We start from the raw sequence: 14,224 nt of genomic DNA on the forward strand, positions 1-14,224 counted from the left end.
TCTGAGCCTGCCACGGAGACCCCGGAATGCCCAGAGGCTGCCACGGAGGCCCCAGAACATTCTGAGCCTGCCACGGAGACCCCAGAACATTCTGAGCCTGCCATGGAGACCCCAGAATGCCCAGAGCCTGCCACAGAGGCCCCAGAACATTCTGAGCCTGCCACGGAGACCCCAGAACATTCTGAGCCTGCCACAGAGACCCCGGAATGCCCAGAGCCTGCCATGGAGGCCCCAGAACTTTCTGTGCCTGCCACGGAGGCCCCAGAACTTTCTGTGACTGCCACAGAGGCCCCAGAAGCTGCCATGGAGGCCCAAGAACACTCACAGCCTGCCACAGAGGCCCTCAAATGCCCCAAACCTGCCACAGAAGCTCCAGAACTTTCTGAGCCTGCCACGGAGGCCCTAGAACATTCAGAGCCTGCCACAGGCCCCCCCGGGTCTGCCATGGAGGCCACAGACCCACCCAAGCCTGCCTCCATTAGAGAAGAAGTAGCTGAGGGTCTGTTGGCACCTAAGCAGGAAAACTGTGCCAGTGCCTGTGTTTTTGCTGGTGATGGGGCCAAGCCCCATTTTCCCCCAAAGGAGGACCCAAGGAGTGAGAATCAGGGGGCTGGAGGCCTAAGGTCAGCACCCCACAGTGCTAGGAAGGCTCCTGGGGATAGTGGCCCAGAGGTACATCTTGCTGCTCACCCCGAGGTCCGTCACACATGGCCCCAGACCCCAGAAGAGGAGGGAAGAGCCAACCCCGAGCCCAGGTCTTCTGTTGCTGTGGCCTCAGAAACTGGGCTGGCTTCCTGCCCTGAGTCTCCCCCAAGGTCTGTGGCCAGGCCTGGCAAGGGCTGCCCCAAAGAGCCTGCTCCCACCACTCCAGCACCCTCTTGGCAGCTGGAGCCCGTGCTGGGCCCAGGCAGTGGAGTGAGGGCTCAAGTAGTCCCTGGAAGTCCCAGCTTGTCCCCATCACAAGCCCCTGAAAGCCCTAACAGGGGTCTGCCCAGCATGACCCAAGACAGGCCCCTTGGCCCAGAGCCCGCTGTTCCTGGGGTCCCCACAGAGGCAGCCCCATGCCCCATGGCACCCCTCACCCCCTGCCCTTGCCAGGGACCCAGGGAAGACTCGACGGAGGGCAAGGAGCCCCCAGGCTCTCCCAGCCTCCAGCCACCACGTGCAGGAGCCCAGCGGGCAGTGGCTGCCTTCTCAGGAACCACAAAACCTCCTGGGGCTGGGCATCGAGTCAGCCTCCCACCCCACTCCCCCCTCCTCAGCCCCAAAACAGCCCCCATGGGGGACACCCATGCCAAAGACCAGGCCTGGCGGATCTCGCCCCCCTGCCAAGTGCCTCCTGGCCCTCGAGGGCTCCCAGCCGCTGAGCAACAGGATGACCAGGACAGCCTGGAGGAAGGTGAGGGGGGCCAAGGGGCTGGAGCACTGTCCCCGAGCCAGGGGCCAGAGGGGGCAGGTGGGCGGGCCGTAGGGATGAGTTACGAGGCAGAAGCCGTCCTCACACGCACACGCCCCCACCCCATGCCCAGACTCGCCCCCGAGGGCTCCGGGATCCGGCCAGCACTCAGACAGCCACGGGGAGTCGTCGGCAGAGCTGGAGGAGCAGGACCTCTCGGGAGCGCAGACGGCACAGTGCCCGACCCAGGTGCCGGCCTGGGATGGGGGAGGCTGCAGCCCTGGGAGGGCCCTACCCCACCCTCCCTTGGGTGCTCAAACCCTGTCCTCCCCAGGCCCCAGCAGGCGGCAGCAGCGAGGAAACAGTGGCCAAAGCCAAGCAGAGTCGCAGTGAGAAGAAGGCCCGAAAGGTGGGTGGGGTCCTGCCAGGGCCACTCCCCTGGGAATGGGCCTGCTGTGTAAGGGGACCCTTCACACCCAGTGGCTGACAGACGCCACCGGTGGGGTCATCAGGTCGTGAAACTGCTGGGGCCAGAGCACCATTGAGACCATGCCCACAGCTGGGGTCCGGTATCCCACCCTACACCTGGGGGTCGGGTGTCCCCACAGGCTCTACCCAGAGCCCACAGAGAGTCCCCTAGAGTTGGTGGCAGAGTCCTTGTTCTCCCATCAGTGTGCTCTCTCCCGGGCCTACCCGCTCCTCCCCACCCCAGCCTGGGACCCCCAGGCTGATGCCCAGGTCTGAGCCCCCCGTGCCCCCAGGCGATGTCCAAGCTGGGCCTGCGGCAAATCCAGGGGGTCACCAGGATCACCATCCAGAAATCCAAGAACATCCTGTTTGTCATCGCCAAGCCTGATGTCTTCAAGAGCCCGGCCTCGGACACCTACGTGGTCTTCGGCGAGGCCAAGGTCTGGCTGGCCGCAGGGGGGTGGGGTGGGGACCTGGGGCATGGGCTGGGCTGACCGCTGGGCCCCTGCAGATCGAGGACCTGTCCCAGCAAGTGCACAGAGCTGCTGCTGAGAAGTTCAAAGTGCCCACAGAGCCGTCCGCCCTGGTCCCCGAGTCTGCGCCTGGGCCGCTGGTGAGGCCTGGGTGTGAGGAGGAGGAGGAGGAGGAGGAGGAGGAGGAGGAGGTAGGAAGCAGGGACACGGGGGAGGGCTGGGGAGGCATCTCACGGTTTTTTCTGGGGTGGGGGCAGCCCCAGAACCTGCCGGCTTGCCCCCCTCCAGGTGGATGAGGCAGGACTGGAGCTCCGTGACATTGAGCTAGTGATGGCACAGGCCAACGTGTCGAGGGCCAGGGCCGTGCGGGCCCTGAGGGACAACCAGAGCGACATCGTCAACGCCATTATGGTGAGTGGCAGGCCCCCCTCGGCCCCCTGCTGCTGGCCCTACCGGGCCTCTCCCCAGCCTGCTCTCTCTGTCTCCTCTCTCTGCAGGAGCTCACCATGTAGCCAGGAGCGCCCCGACCCAGAGCTCCGTCCCTGCCCCCGGCTCCGCTGCTCAATAAACAGGTGTCTCCGCACGGCCTCTGCTCTGGCTCCTCCGTGCTGGGCGCGTGCTCCGGCCAAATGGGATTTGTGGAGGGGCAGAGGGGCAGAGATGCTTCCTGCCTCCAAGCAGACTGTCCCAAAGGGTGGTGGTCTGGCCCCCCTTGGGGGGTGTGGCCTTCCGGTGGCCCCAGAGACTGAGAATCCTCTCCCCACCATGTCCCCCGAGGGCAGGATCGGTCCAGTGACTCCAGGAGGTGGGGGGGGTCCATCCCCCGGGCCCCCACCGTGTCCACGGTGCCCATCCTGCCCAGAGACGGTGAGCAGGCACTCAACTGTGGCCCAAGCTTGGGCCTGGGGGCTGGGTTTGGGAAGGAACTCCCCAGACGCGCGGGCTCTGCGGGTTTAGCCAGGGAAAGCCATTTCCTGAGTGGGGGGAGGGGCAGCGACCAGTTCTTGGCCCTCCTGGCACCCAGCTCTGCAGTGGCCGTCCATGCTCTCCGTGCTCCCTCTTCTCCAAAGTCCAGGGACCCACAGAGGTGGGCTCCTGGAGAGAAGGGAGCGGCTCCTGCCGTCTACACAGGACACTCAGAACTGGTTCCACAATCCACCCACTCTGGACTGCCTGCTACGGCCACTCACACCCAGGGTGAGCTGGCCCTGCCTGGATGACTTCAGTTCTTCCAGATGCTTCCAGAGCAGGCTGATTTGCATTCCTCTGGAGACCTACCCCATTCCCCTTAGCTCTGCCGGCCTGGGTCCACGACCAGCTCCTGGACACCCCACGCCAGAACCAAGTCTGAGAGCTTTCCTCCCATCCTGACCTGCCCCTGGCCAAGAGCCAGATCCCACCTGGCACCCCCATACCCTCACTGGGAGCCCAGGGCTCTGTCCTCCCTTCTCCGGGACACCGGCACCCGTCCACACTCAGGGGCTTTCCACACGTGTTGTCGGGGGTCTCCCAGGACAGAGGCACCTTCTAGGTAAGGAGGAGGTCTCCAGGGCCACCCCTGCCTCCCCACGCGCCAAGGGCAGGGGAGGGGCCCAGCTCAGGGAAGATCTAGGAATCTAGGAATCCACACCCCCGCACCCCTCCCCCCAGCCTTAAGCCCCCTGGAGACCAGGACCCTGGGCCCCTGGGCTCTAAGATGACATGCTTTTGGCAAGGGACTGGGTAACAAGTTTGCAGTGGAGACCACCTTGGTGGCAATGAGACTGAGGACTGGGGGACTCAGGTGAGAGGCCAAAGGCAGGCACCACACTCAGGAACCCAGAAGCCACTCCCAGGGGCGAGAACCTGACACTCGCACCAGCTCCCAGGCCCCCTGCTGCCCACCCCACGTCCATGCAGCAAAAGCCCCAATCCCGTCCTCCCGGTTTGCTGCGACGAGCACCAAAGGGCAGCCAGCCCCCAGGCCACAGTGCCTAGCCCAGACGTGCGGCCCCGGCTCCCACCCCCACGAGACCAGAAGCACGCTGGGACCAGAAATGAATTATTCACATCGCAGTAAACTTCTTTGAAGGTCTCTGAGAGTTTCGACAGGAACGTCGTGTGCAAAACCGAAAGGACCCCCGGGACCCCTCCTGGAGCGGGCCGCGGGCACCAGCGCCCGGGGCCGGCCCTTCACAGTAGAGGGCGCAGCGGCAGGCCCCTCCCGGCACCGTCAGGCCGAGTCCCGGTCCATGCTGCAGCCCAGAGCCTCGATGTCGTTGCTGATGTCCGAAATCATGCGGTCCCACTCGTCCCCCTCCGAGGGCGCGGACTGGTCGTCGGAGCTGCCCGCGGCCCTGTTTCCGGTGCCCGTGGAGGCGGAACTCAGGGCCCGCCGGTACCTGCCAAAGCTGTCGGTGATGATGCCTCGGCCGTCCTTCACCCCGATGGTCTCGAGGAAGTTCTCGAAGTGCTGGCTGTCCTTCTCTGGGATGAAGGGCCGCAGACCTGTGGACACAAGTGGGGCTGACGCTGGGCCTCCCATGGGGAGAACGAGTCTGCCCACCCGGCCTGCCCGCATCCAGCCCAGTTCGACGGGCACCACGGGCCCATCAGGTCCCAGCACTGCAACAGGTGTCTGACCCCATGTCCTCCCTCAAAGCTGGCAGAAGTCCACTCACAGGCCTGGATGCAGAACAGAAGGGGCCAGCTGACCTCTAGGGGCACCACCCACTTCTACAAGAATAAGCCAGAAAGGAACAGAGCTGGGGTTGGGGCCTGGGACCCCAGCCCTGGCTGCACTGACCCTGGTGGGGAGGCCACAGGGTCAGCAGGAGCTCAGACCGGACGCAGCAGGCCAGGCCTCCTGCCCTACCTCCCAATGAGTGGTGAGCCCTCGGATGGCTGCTGAGGAGGGTATGACCCACCCCCTTAGATGGGGGGCAGGGCTCAGGAGCCTCCACCAGCCCCCATCAGCCGGTGGAGTCTCTAGGTTCAGCATGTGGGAGACACGGCCACCCAGTCACCCGGAGGGTGCGAGCAGGTGTGCAGCCTGGCCACCCTGCCCACCCAGCTCTCAGGGCCAGCATCCCAACGGCCAGTTCTTCTACCCAGAAACAGGGTCCACTTCTCTGCCCAGCAAATTGCTGGTCACCCACCGAAAGCCCCTCGAGAGCCACGCCCCCCTCCAGGAGCCCCATTCCATCCCCTGCTCCAGGAGCGAGGCTCCGGGCTTCCCCGCAGTCCGGCTCCCAACGGCAGCTCCCATCCGTCACTGGGAAGAGCTCTGGGCAGCGGATCCCCGGCAGAACCCCCCACGCTGCGTGCACCCCTGCCCCCCCGCGGGGCTCACCGAGCAGCAGGAACTTGCGGCTGTCCCCGTACAGCTGCCGCAGGTTGATGCAGAACTCGTGCACGGACGCCCCGTCGCGGTAGTCGTGCAGCAGCGCGGCAAACTGCTGGATCTCCTGGGAGGACAGCTTGGTGCGCAGCTGCCCACGGCGGGCAGGGGTGCGGCGGTGAGCGGCGCCCACAGTGCCCCCCCCCGCCAGCCCACACAGCGGCCCCCACTTTACCCGGGGCAACCTGGGGAGCGTGCCCACAAGGAGCCCAGGGACACATACAGAACCAAGTGCGGGTCAGCAACGGTGGGCGGCGGGGGGGGGGGGGGCAGCGGTTGTCCCCCCGCCCCTCACCTGTGCGCCCGTGCCCACCCCGCCCCGTCTCCGAGCCCGGCGGCGCGCACCGTCAGCATGTAGTCCTGCAGCAGCTCGGCGGCCGTGGCGCTCAGCTCGCTCTCGCTGGCCGTCTTGGCGTGCGGCGCTGTCTGCATGCAGAAGGACAAGGGCGACACGCCGCCTGCGTGCACGCACTCGGGGAAGGAGCTGCAAGGACAGGAGCCGTGGGCACGGGGCTCCCGTGCTCACCCTGAGGCCCGGGATCCCCGCCCCCCGCAGAGCTGCACTTCCGGCCGGGGGCCCGCATGCGCGTGGGGGGCCCGCGGGGCTTGGGGACTCACAAAGCGCTGGCGTCCGTCTCGTACGGCTCCTTCACGTCCACCTTGGTGGAGGAGTCGTCTGCGCAGGGGGCGGGACACAGGCTTCGGGTTACCCGCGGGCGGAGGGGCCCCGAGTCCCCGGGCCCCACACTCCACTAGACGTGGGCCCTGGCGGGGGGCCTGCAGGCCTTCTTGGGCAGAGCCGCCTGTCCCCTGGCGGCAGCCTCAGGCAGTCCCCCACCGGCTCCCACTGTGGGCGTTCTGGATGGGCACCACCTGTCGCAGGTGTGGGCCCGAGCGCTACGCTCCAAATGGGGGACTGAAGGGCACTCCCCGAGGGCCAAGGATAAGACAAGGGCCACTTGGAGCTGCCGCGCGGTGTCCCGGGGCCCGAGTCACTTTGTCCCTTCTGCTCACTTCAGACGAGGAGTGGGATCCCAGAGGTCGGACAGCTTGTCCCACCGCACGGGGTCCGCCGAGGGCAGAAGGCCGGAGGCAGGGCTGACCCCCAGACTGGAGCCGGGGGGGGGGGGCTCCGCTCAAGCAGGGAGGCGGGACCCTGGCATGCTGAGCCCCTCCCACCCGCGCAGAGCCCGGGACACAGCCGCTACTCAGGAAACACTGGTCAGGGGACCTTAGGTCCACGTGACACAAACCGTGGGAGGCACAGACACCATTCTGAGCCGCCGCTGAGCTCGCGGAGTTGGGGTGACCGGGAGCATGGGGGCGCTCCTGGGGTGTGGGAACACAGGGCTAAGGGCTCTGCAGATTCAGAGGAGGGGACGGCTGCCACGTGCCCGCGCCCAGCAGCCTCGGTCCCAGAAAAAGCCCTCACCCAGTAGCTGTGAGGTCTGCGGGTTCCTCCCCACACACACACACCCCTCCCCCTGCCCCTGTTCTCAGGCAGGTGAAGGGACTTGAGCTGAGAAGCCGTCCCCGCCCGGGATGTGGTACAAGAAGGCACCAGGCTCGCCAGGGACATCAGCAGCGGGGTGTGGGAACAAGGCACTGGCGCAAAGCCACGGGCACGGGACAGCATCACTGTGCACCCACACTCACGTACCACTGTGCAGGGATAGGTGGTGGGTGGGTGTCGAGGCCCCGTCGAAGATGGCTCTGTCCAGAAAGTCGATGGTGGACTCCGTGTACACGATCTGGAAGACCTGTCCCAGCAGGGAGCACAGCTCCTCCGCAGCGACCTGCCGTGGAGACAAAGCTGGGCCTTCCTGGGCAGCTTGCTGGCCCCCTGGCTCCTCAGATGCCCAACCAGCACCCGCCACCCAGCAGGCCACGAGGGGACCAGCCCACAGCTGGGAGGCTCTCTGGACCCAAGGGGGCCAGGTGTGTCCACCACCAGCCCTCCTGTCCCCCCCACCTGCCCACCAACATGCTGCCTCTGCTGCGGCCCCAGGCTCAGGGACGGCACTCCCAGCCGGGAACACGGCTCACACACGTGCTGTTAAGGCAGGGTCCCCTCTGATACTGGGCAGTCACCAGAGGGGCCTGCAGTGAGAACAGGCTGGGGAGGCAGCCCCGTGAGGAAGAACTGCCCGCTAGAGGGAGGGCAGAGCCAAGGACACGCAGTGATCAAAGGGTCCCCGAGGCAGGAGGCCCCCCCTACAGTCTTCTAGACAAACTACACACAAGGAAGGGCCTGGGTCAGGAGGTGGGAGAGACCAGGTCAGTGTGGGAGGGGCCTGGGCTGTGGGGTGGGCCTGTGGTGGGCGGGGCCTGGGTCAGCAGTGGGCAGGGCTTGGGGTGCGGATACAGGAAGAGCCCAGGCAGGTTGTGGGCAGGACCTGAGCCTGAGTCCCAAGTCCCGCCTTCTACTCACCTTGCTCTCTGCTGCGAGGATCACCAGGCAGCAGGCCTCCACCGGCCCCACTCCGCTCTCTGACAGGGAGACTGCGGTGAGGCCTCTGGAACTTTCCGCACACAGACTCTGGCTGGGGGAGATGCCCGGGTCCTGGGCTGAGAAGTCAACAGCACAGCAGGTTCGGGCAGCTGTGGGAGCTCCACAGCCCGGGGCGGGCAGTGCCCACCTGGCTCAGGCGTGCCCCCTCGCCCCCTCCGCTAAGCTGCCCCTGCCCTCACGCTCCCTGGAGGCTGGCCTGGCTGTGCTCCCTGAGAACCACCACTCTGCAGTGGTGGCATCCCCGCCACGGACGGTGCGCAGATCCCGGGCTAGGACATGAAACGCCCAGTAGCCAGCTGCTTTCGGTTGACACACGAGACAGGATCGCCAGAGTTCCACTCGCAGGAACCATGGGCACGAGCACAAGCCTGCCAGACGGGGACCCCAAGGTGTCTGGGCCCCAGGGTGTGAGGGGGCACAGTCCAGGACAGGATGTGGACGGGGCGAGCCCGGGCCCACGTTTCTAAGGCTCCACACTTCCTCAGACAAGGGCAACCCCAGGCCTGCCCGCAGCAGGGAGGGAGGCTCCTGCCCTGGGAAGCACAGGCACATCAGCTTGGCAGACCGGGTAGCGGGGGCGGGGAGTAGACCGGGGAGGCGGGGAGTGGACCGGGGAGCAGACCCAGAGCAGACCGGGGAGCGGGGGAGCAGACCCCGGGGGCGGGGAGCAGACCGGGGAGCAGGGGCGGGGAGCGGGGGCGGGAGTGAGGCCTCCCATGCCCCGCTGGCTACCTCTGGATGCGCCCACGAGGCTCAGACGTGGCTGGGAGCCAGCAACCAGGCAGAAGCCACCCTCGGGACAGGTGTGCCTGCAGAGCCCGGGGCCCAGCACCCCATGAGCCCCACGAACGCCGCCATCAGACCCAAGGACTGCATTGCCCCCCGCAGCTACGGGCCCCCGGCACCGAGCACGTGAAATGCGGCAAGTCCCCACGGTGCTGTGTGGGGCGTCTAGGGGGCAGCACAAAGAAGATGGGGGACATCTTGTTAATGACAGTCACGTTGGTACGTGTGGACACAAGGGCTAAATATATTAGTAACACTTATTTCGCTTGCTTCCTTCTCCTTCTCCTTTTCCACGGCTACTACAACGCTTTAAGTAGCTCCGGGGCTGTTCTCAGGTCAGGACAGCCCCACACAGCGAGGACGGGCTGTGTCTGAAAAGCTCCCATCTGGGCCCCGATCGCAGTCCCCCATCTGTCCCCACAGCTGTGGCTTCAGACTCCTACACCCACGGAGACACCCTCCTCAAGATGTCTGCGCTGTCCGCTCCACCCTGCCCTGCCTGGAGAGCAGGTCACCCGCCACACGGAGCCCCTGCAGCCATACCCAGCCCTGCAGAGCCTCCCCACCCCGCACTGCCCTGGGCACCGGTCAAGCCTGGGCCCGCAGAGGCACGCACGTGGGGCTGCGCGTGGTGGGCACGTAATAAACATCAGGGTCACGGCCAGTGAGCTGTGGGCCACCACGTGCGTGACCTCACATGCGGCACGCTGGGGCCACGGGGCCACGCAGACTCAGGGTCGCAGGAACTCGCTTTCCCGGCCGCCCATGAAAATGAGGAAGACGCCCAGGACACAGGGATTCCTTCTCTCCCTTTAACTCTGAAGCCCTCAGAGCTCTGGGTCCCCGTTTTCGTCTCATTTCGCAAAGGATCTCCTATGGAGCTCATTCTCTCCCTCCAAAAAATCTGCTACCCCTTTCTTAGCAATTCCCTCCAAAGATGAACGCGGATACACGTCCCACCACACAACAAACCTGCGGGGGGCCCAGCCCTCCACCCACCGGCTTCCATGCCTGCAGGTGCTAGTCAGAGGTCAGTCTTCCCATGGCTTTCTGTCCCTCAGGATGCCTCAGACCTCAGGCCTCCTGTGAGACCGTCCACTTCCCAGGCCGGCTGGCCCCGCCACCGCCCCGCTGGGGCCCCCGCCGGTCACTCAAGCTCTGTGCTCTGGTAACTCCATCTGCGAAGTGGGAGAGTGCGGCCCTCCTGCCCGCTGAGCTGGACGTCACACCAGGTTATCCACGTCCGGCCTTCCTGCCAGTGAGCCCTTTCCATACATTCTGTATGTTAAAACGCTTCGTGTTGTTCAAACTTATGTAATGTCCATCGTCCAACATCAGATGTTCGCCAAAGGGCAATGAGGGGGAAGCAGAGCGCGGAGGGGTGTGTGGGCCCGCGGCAAGCCCACTGGATTTGTGCCGTGGAAGCCCCCTGAGCTCAAGGGGTCACGTGAGGAGGCTCACTAGGGCCCGGCTCTTAGGGAATCTCTCGGATCCGCCACAGTCTGACAGACAATTTCCCCTCTGCACCACCTGAGCCCACCTTGGCCCCTGTCATGGGTGCTTTGGCAATGGACGGCTTCAGGACCCCAAAGGGCCCGAGAACACCCAAAGGAGCCCGGGACAGTACCGGTCTCAGAAGCCCAGAGGGACGTGACATCTCTCCCCATATCTCAGTGATTTGGTACCAGGCAGAGGCTGTGGCACTGGGGGTGGGAAGGGGCCGGCTCACCCGGAGAGCTCAGGAGGCAGGGTGGCAGGGAGGACCAGGGGCAGAGGCCTGGGGGCCAGCGCCTTGTTCAAGATTCCTCCTGACTCTCCTAAAAGGACATGCTCAGCACATCTCTTGGACCAGGCGCTCCGCAATGGTCCGGTCTCCTCTCTGAACCTGGCTTTGGGATGCCTGTGGCCCGAAGCAGGGCCCGCACACTGGCAGCACCCAGCGAAGGCCCACTCTTGGGTGGCGGCCGGCCCAGTGCGGAGAAACTGTGTCCATAGCTCCCCTGAATTCCCAGGCTCACCCCCGAGGACACCCGCCCCGGCCCCAGCCCCTACCTGTCTTCAGGACCACCAGGTGTGAGGCATCATCCCGCACGTAGGACACGGCAGCGATGTCGTGGATGGGGACCCTGAGGATGGTGTCCTCCCCGTCCCGCCAGGCCAGCTTGACGTTGTAGGCAGACAAGCTGATGACAGCGTCGTGCTCCTGGGTCAGGTGTCCGGGGAGCTGGTGGGCTCTCTGCTGGGGACCACAGCGCGTCAGCCACAGGCCCGCCGCAGCCCCCGGGCTCCCTGCCCCATGCTCAGCCCCGTACCGCACTGCGGCCACACTAGGCCCGCCCCGGGCACTCTGCGGCCTCCACGGCTGCCCTCACCCAGACCCGTGGGGTGTGCTCTACGCTCTGGACAACGTGAATTCTGAAAACAGCCCAAAAGCACGAGGAGCAAAGTGCAGAGAAGAAAGCTCACATTCAGACAGGTTTGGTCTTGACGGCCCGAGAGCCAAGCACACCCATGACACAACGGGACGGGGTCATCCCTGTCATCCCTCCCAGCCAGGAAGGCCCAGCGTCAGAGGACCAAGAGCTGGGGTCAGAGTGTAAGGGCAGAGGTCAGAGTTAGGAGGGGTCACAGGCCAGGGGTCAGAGGTCAGGGTCAGAAGGATGGGGTTACCTTTGCATTGTCTATGAAATGCAGGATTTCGGTCCTACTGGAGGGATTCAGGTATCCCGGTATAGACGTCAACTGACCTAAGTACTGCAACAAAGTGAGGAGAGACGCTGCCATGAGGAAGGGAAGATCGGCCCGGACCGTCGTGGACACACAGAGGACGCAGCCTGACCTCCGCCTTCCGCCACCAGACCTTCTGGCCTGGCTCGGGGGTGGGGGGCCTCCGCTGGGAAGCATGCTCTGAATTCTTGGAAAAGTGTCCCCGCTCAGGAGACGCTGCCACACTTCCCGCTGTCCCGCACCATGAGGATGGTTATCCCTAACGGGGCCCCTTCCTCAAGGAGAACGAGCTCTGCCAGGGACGGAAATCCCCGGCTCCAGCCTGAAGGGGGGAAAGGGGGAACAGAATGAAAAGTGCATCGCGGTCCAGGGGCGCAGGCTCCCGGGAGGACCGAGACAGACTGACCACAGGACGGCGGAGCGCACCCTCCCCACACGTCATCCTCCAGCCAGATAAGCACACGGCCTCACGCGGAAGGCCCGTCCGCCGCCACCCCTGTCACCCTGTACATCACGTCCAGCTGATGGCAAGACACGCTCACGGGCAAGATGCCGTCTGAACACACAGGGCAAGCGCCAGAACCAGCCGCAGACACGGCAGGGCTGTTCTCAGGGGCCACCGGACCCAAAGTTCAAAGCAGTGGCATTGGGGCGCCTGGGTGGCTCAGTTGGTGAAGCATCTGTCTTTGGCTCAGGTCATGAGTTCGGGGTCCTGGGATCGAGTCCTGCGTCAGGCACACTCCCTGCTCAGTGGGGACTCGGCTTCTCAACCTCTCCCTCTGCCTCCCGCTCCCCCTGCTTGTGCTCTTGCTCTCTCTCTCAAATAAGTAGATAAAATATTTAAAAAAATAAAATTTATAAATAAAGCAGTGGGATTAATGTGCTAAGGGTTCTAACAGAAAAAGTAGACATCGTGCTTCGTGCGTAATGTAAGCAGAGAGCTCGAAACGCTAACCATGGACCGATGGGAAATGCCAACAATCCACCATAACAGAAACAGACTGACGGTTCCATCGACGGACACATCTGCAGGCGGGACACAGCCAAGGGACGGGTCAATGGGCATGCAGACGTGTCAAGGTATGTCAACAAAAACTTCCCAAAATGGAAAGCAAAGAGGGAAAAGTATGAAGAAGATGGAACAGGATGTCCAAGAACGGTCACTAAGTTCCAAAAGTGGGGCCGGGCGTGTGGTGGGATGACCAGAAGCACTCACGACAAACAGGCTCCAGACCACAGATCCGGGGACTCTGACAGCACCAAGCAGGACACACACAGAGAGAAAAGGGAATAAAAACAGAAGCAGCCCAATGCCTGCACATCAGAATCCAGCTATAAACCACCACAGAGAGAACCCTGTGGTAAGCCCCAGGACAAAAGCACCTTACCCGCAGAACAAGGGTAACAAAGGTCAGACTGGGGCGCCTGGGGGGCTCAGTCCGGTGAGCGGCCAGTTCTGGGTTTGGGCTCAGGTCATGAGCTCAGGGTCGTATGATCCAGCCCCACATCAGGGGCTCCAGACCCTCTGTGGCGCCTGCTTAAGATTCTTTCCCTCTCCCTCTGCTCCCCCACCCCCCACTTATACGAGCTCACTCTCTCACTCTCTGTAAGTAAATAAATAAATCTTTTTTTTTTAATAAATAAATCTTTAAAAAAAAATAAAGTGACTCAGTCGTTAAGCCTCTGCCTTCAGCTCAGGTCATGATCTCAGGGTCCTGGGATTGAGTCCCGCATTGGGCTCTCTGCCCGGCGGGGAGCCTGCTTCCCACCCCCCTCTGCCTGCCTCTCTGCCTACTTGTGATCTCTGTCTGTCAAGTAAATAAATAAAAATACTTTAAAAAAAAAGAATGATATTGGACTTTTCTTCAGAAACTACTAAGTGAGAGAGGAATGAAACTCTGAAGCTTTGGTGGAAACCCGTCCCCCTGCAATCTGTGCCCAGGGACCCAGTCCTTCAAGCAACGGAGAAATAAAACCTTTCTCCGACAAACACAATTTGAGGGATTTTAACACTGATTGATTGATCTGAGAGAGAGCACAAGTGTGTGCACACACTCTTGATCTCAGGGTTGTGAGTTCAAGCCCCATGTTGGGCACAGAGCTTACTAAAAATGTTTTTTAATTTTAACTTTTTTATTTAAAAAAATATGGGGGGGGTGTGTCTGGGTTGCTCAGTGGGTTGGAGCCTCTGCCTTCAGCTCAGGTCATGATCCCAGGGTCCTGGGATTGAGCCCCGCATCGGGCTCTCTGCTCAGCAGGGAGCCTGCTTCCTCCTCTCTCTGCCTGCCTCTCTGCCTACCTGTGATCTCTGTCAAATAAATGAAGTCTTAAAAAAAAATTTTTTTTAAGTTTTATGTAAGTAATGTCTACACCCCCCATGCGGCTCAAACTCATGACCCTGAGATCAAGAATTGTGCATCCGAACAACTGAGGCAGCCAGGAGCCCCTAAAATTGTTCTTTAAATTCAAGACCCAAGTACATG

The 14,224-nt window shown here is 63.2% G+C and overlaps 2 protein-coding genes across 5 annotated transcripts in view; one reads left to right on the plus strand and one right to left on the minus strand.

The window, feature by feature from the left end:
- Positions 1-2,900, plus strand: part of NACAD (NAC alpha domain containing) — a 7,904-nt gene extending 5,004 nt beyond the window's left edge. The window contains 7 exon segments of the mRNA XM_032875030.1: positions 1-1,399; positions 1,530-1,645; positions 1,731-1,805; positions 2,158-2,304; positions 2,376-2,528; positions 2,626-2,748; positions 2,835-2,900. The exon segment at positions 1-1,399 is cut by the window's left edge and continues 11 nt beyond it. Of these exon segments, the coding sequence (XP_032730921.1) occupies positions 1-1,399; positions 1,530-1,645; positions 1,731-1,805; positions 2,158-2,304; positions 2,376-2,528; positions 2,626-2,748; positions 2,835-2,849 (2,028 nt within the window). The 3' untranslated portion in view covers positions 2,850-2,900.
- A 1,462-nt stretch (positions 2,901-4,362) lies between these two features.
- Positions 4,363-14,224, minus strand: part of CCM2 (CCM2 scaffold protein) — a 44,003-nt gene continuing 34,141 nt past the window's right edge. For 3 of the 4 annotated variants that reach the window (XM_032875033.1, XM_032875034.1, XM_032875031.1), the window contains exons 3-10: positions 11,685-11,768; positions 11,067-11,253; positions 8,148-8,284; positions 7,377-7,512; positions 6,335-6,392; positions 6,062-6,200; positions 5,669-5,807; positions 4,363-4,824 (exon numbers count right to left, since the gene is read on the minus strand). In XM_032875033.1, the coding sequence (XP_032730924.1) occupies positions 4,550-4,824; positions 5,669-5,807; positions 6,062-6,200; positions 6,335-6,392; positions 7,377-7,512; positions 8,148-8,284; positions 11,067-11,253; positions 11,685-11,768 (1,155 nt within the window). In that variant the 3' untranslated portion in view covers positions 4,363-4,549. The remainder of the gene's footprint in view (positions 4,825-5,668; positions 5,808-6,061; positions 6,201-6,334; positions 6,393-7,376; positions 7,513-8,147; positions 8,285-11,066; positions 11,254-11,684; positions 11,769-14,224) is intronic. The other variant, XM_032875032.1, reaches the window with a different exon arrangement.

The sequence above is a fragment of the Lontra canadensis genome, unplaced genomic scaffold (genome assembly GCF_010015895.1).
Source record: "Lontra canadensis isolate GAN:19392208 unplaced genomic scaffold, GSC_riverotter_1.0 scaffold54, whole genome shotgun sequence".
Classification (NCBI taxonomy): domain Eukaryota; kingdom Metazoa; phylum Chordata; class Mammalia; order Carnivora; family Mustelidae; genus Lontra; species Lontra canadensis.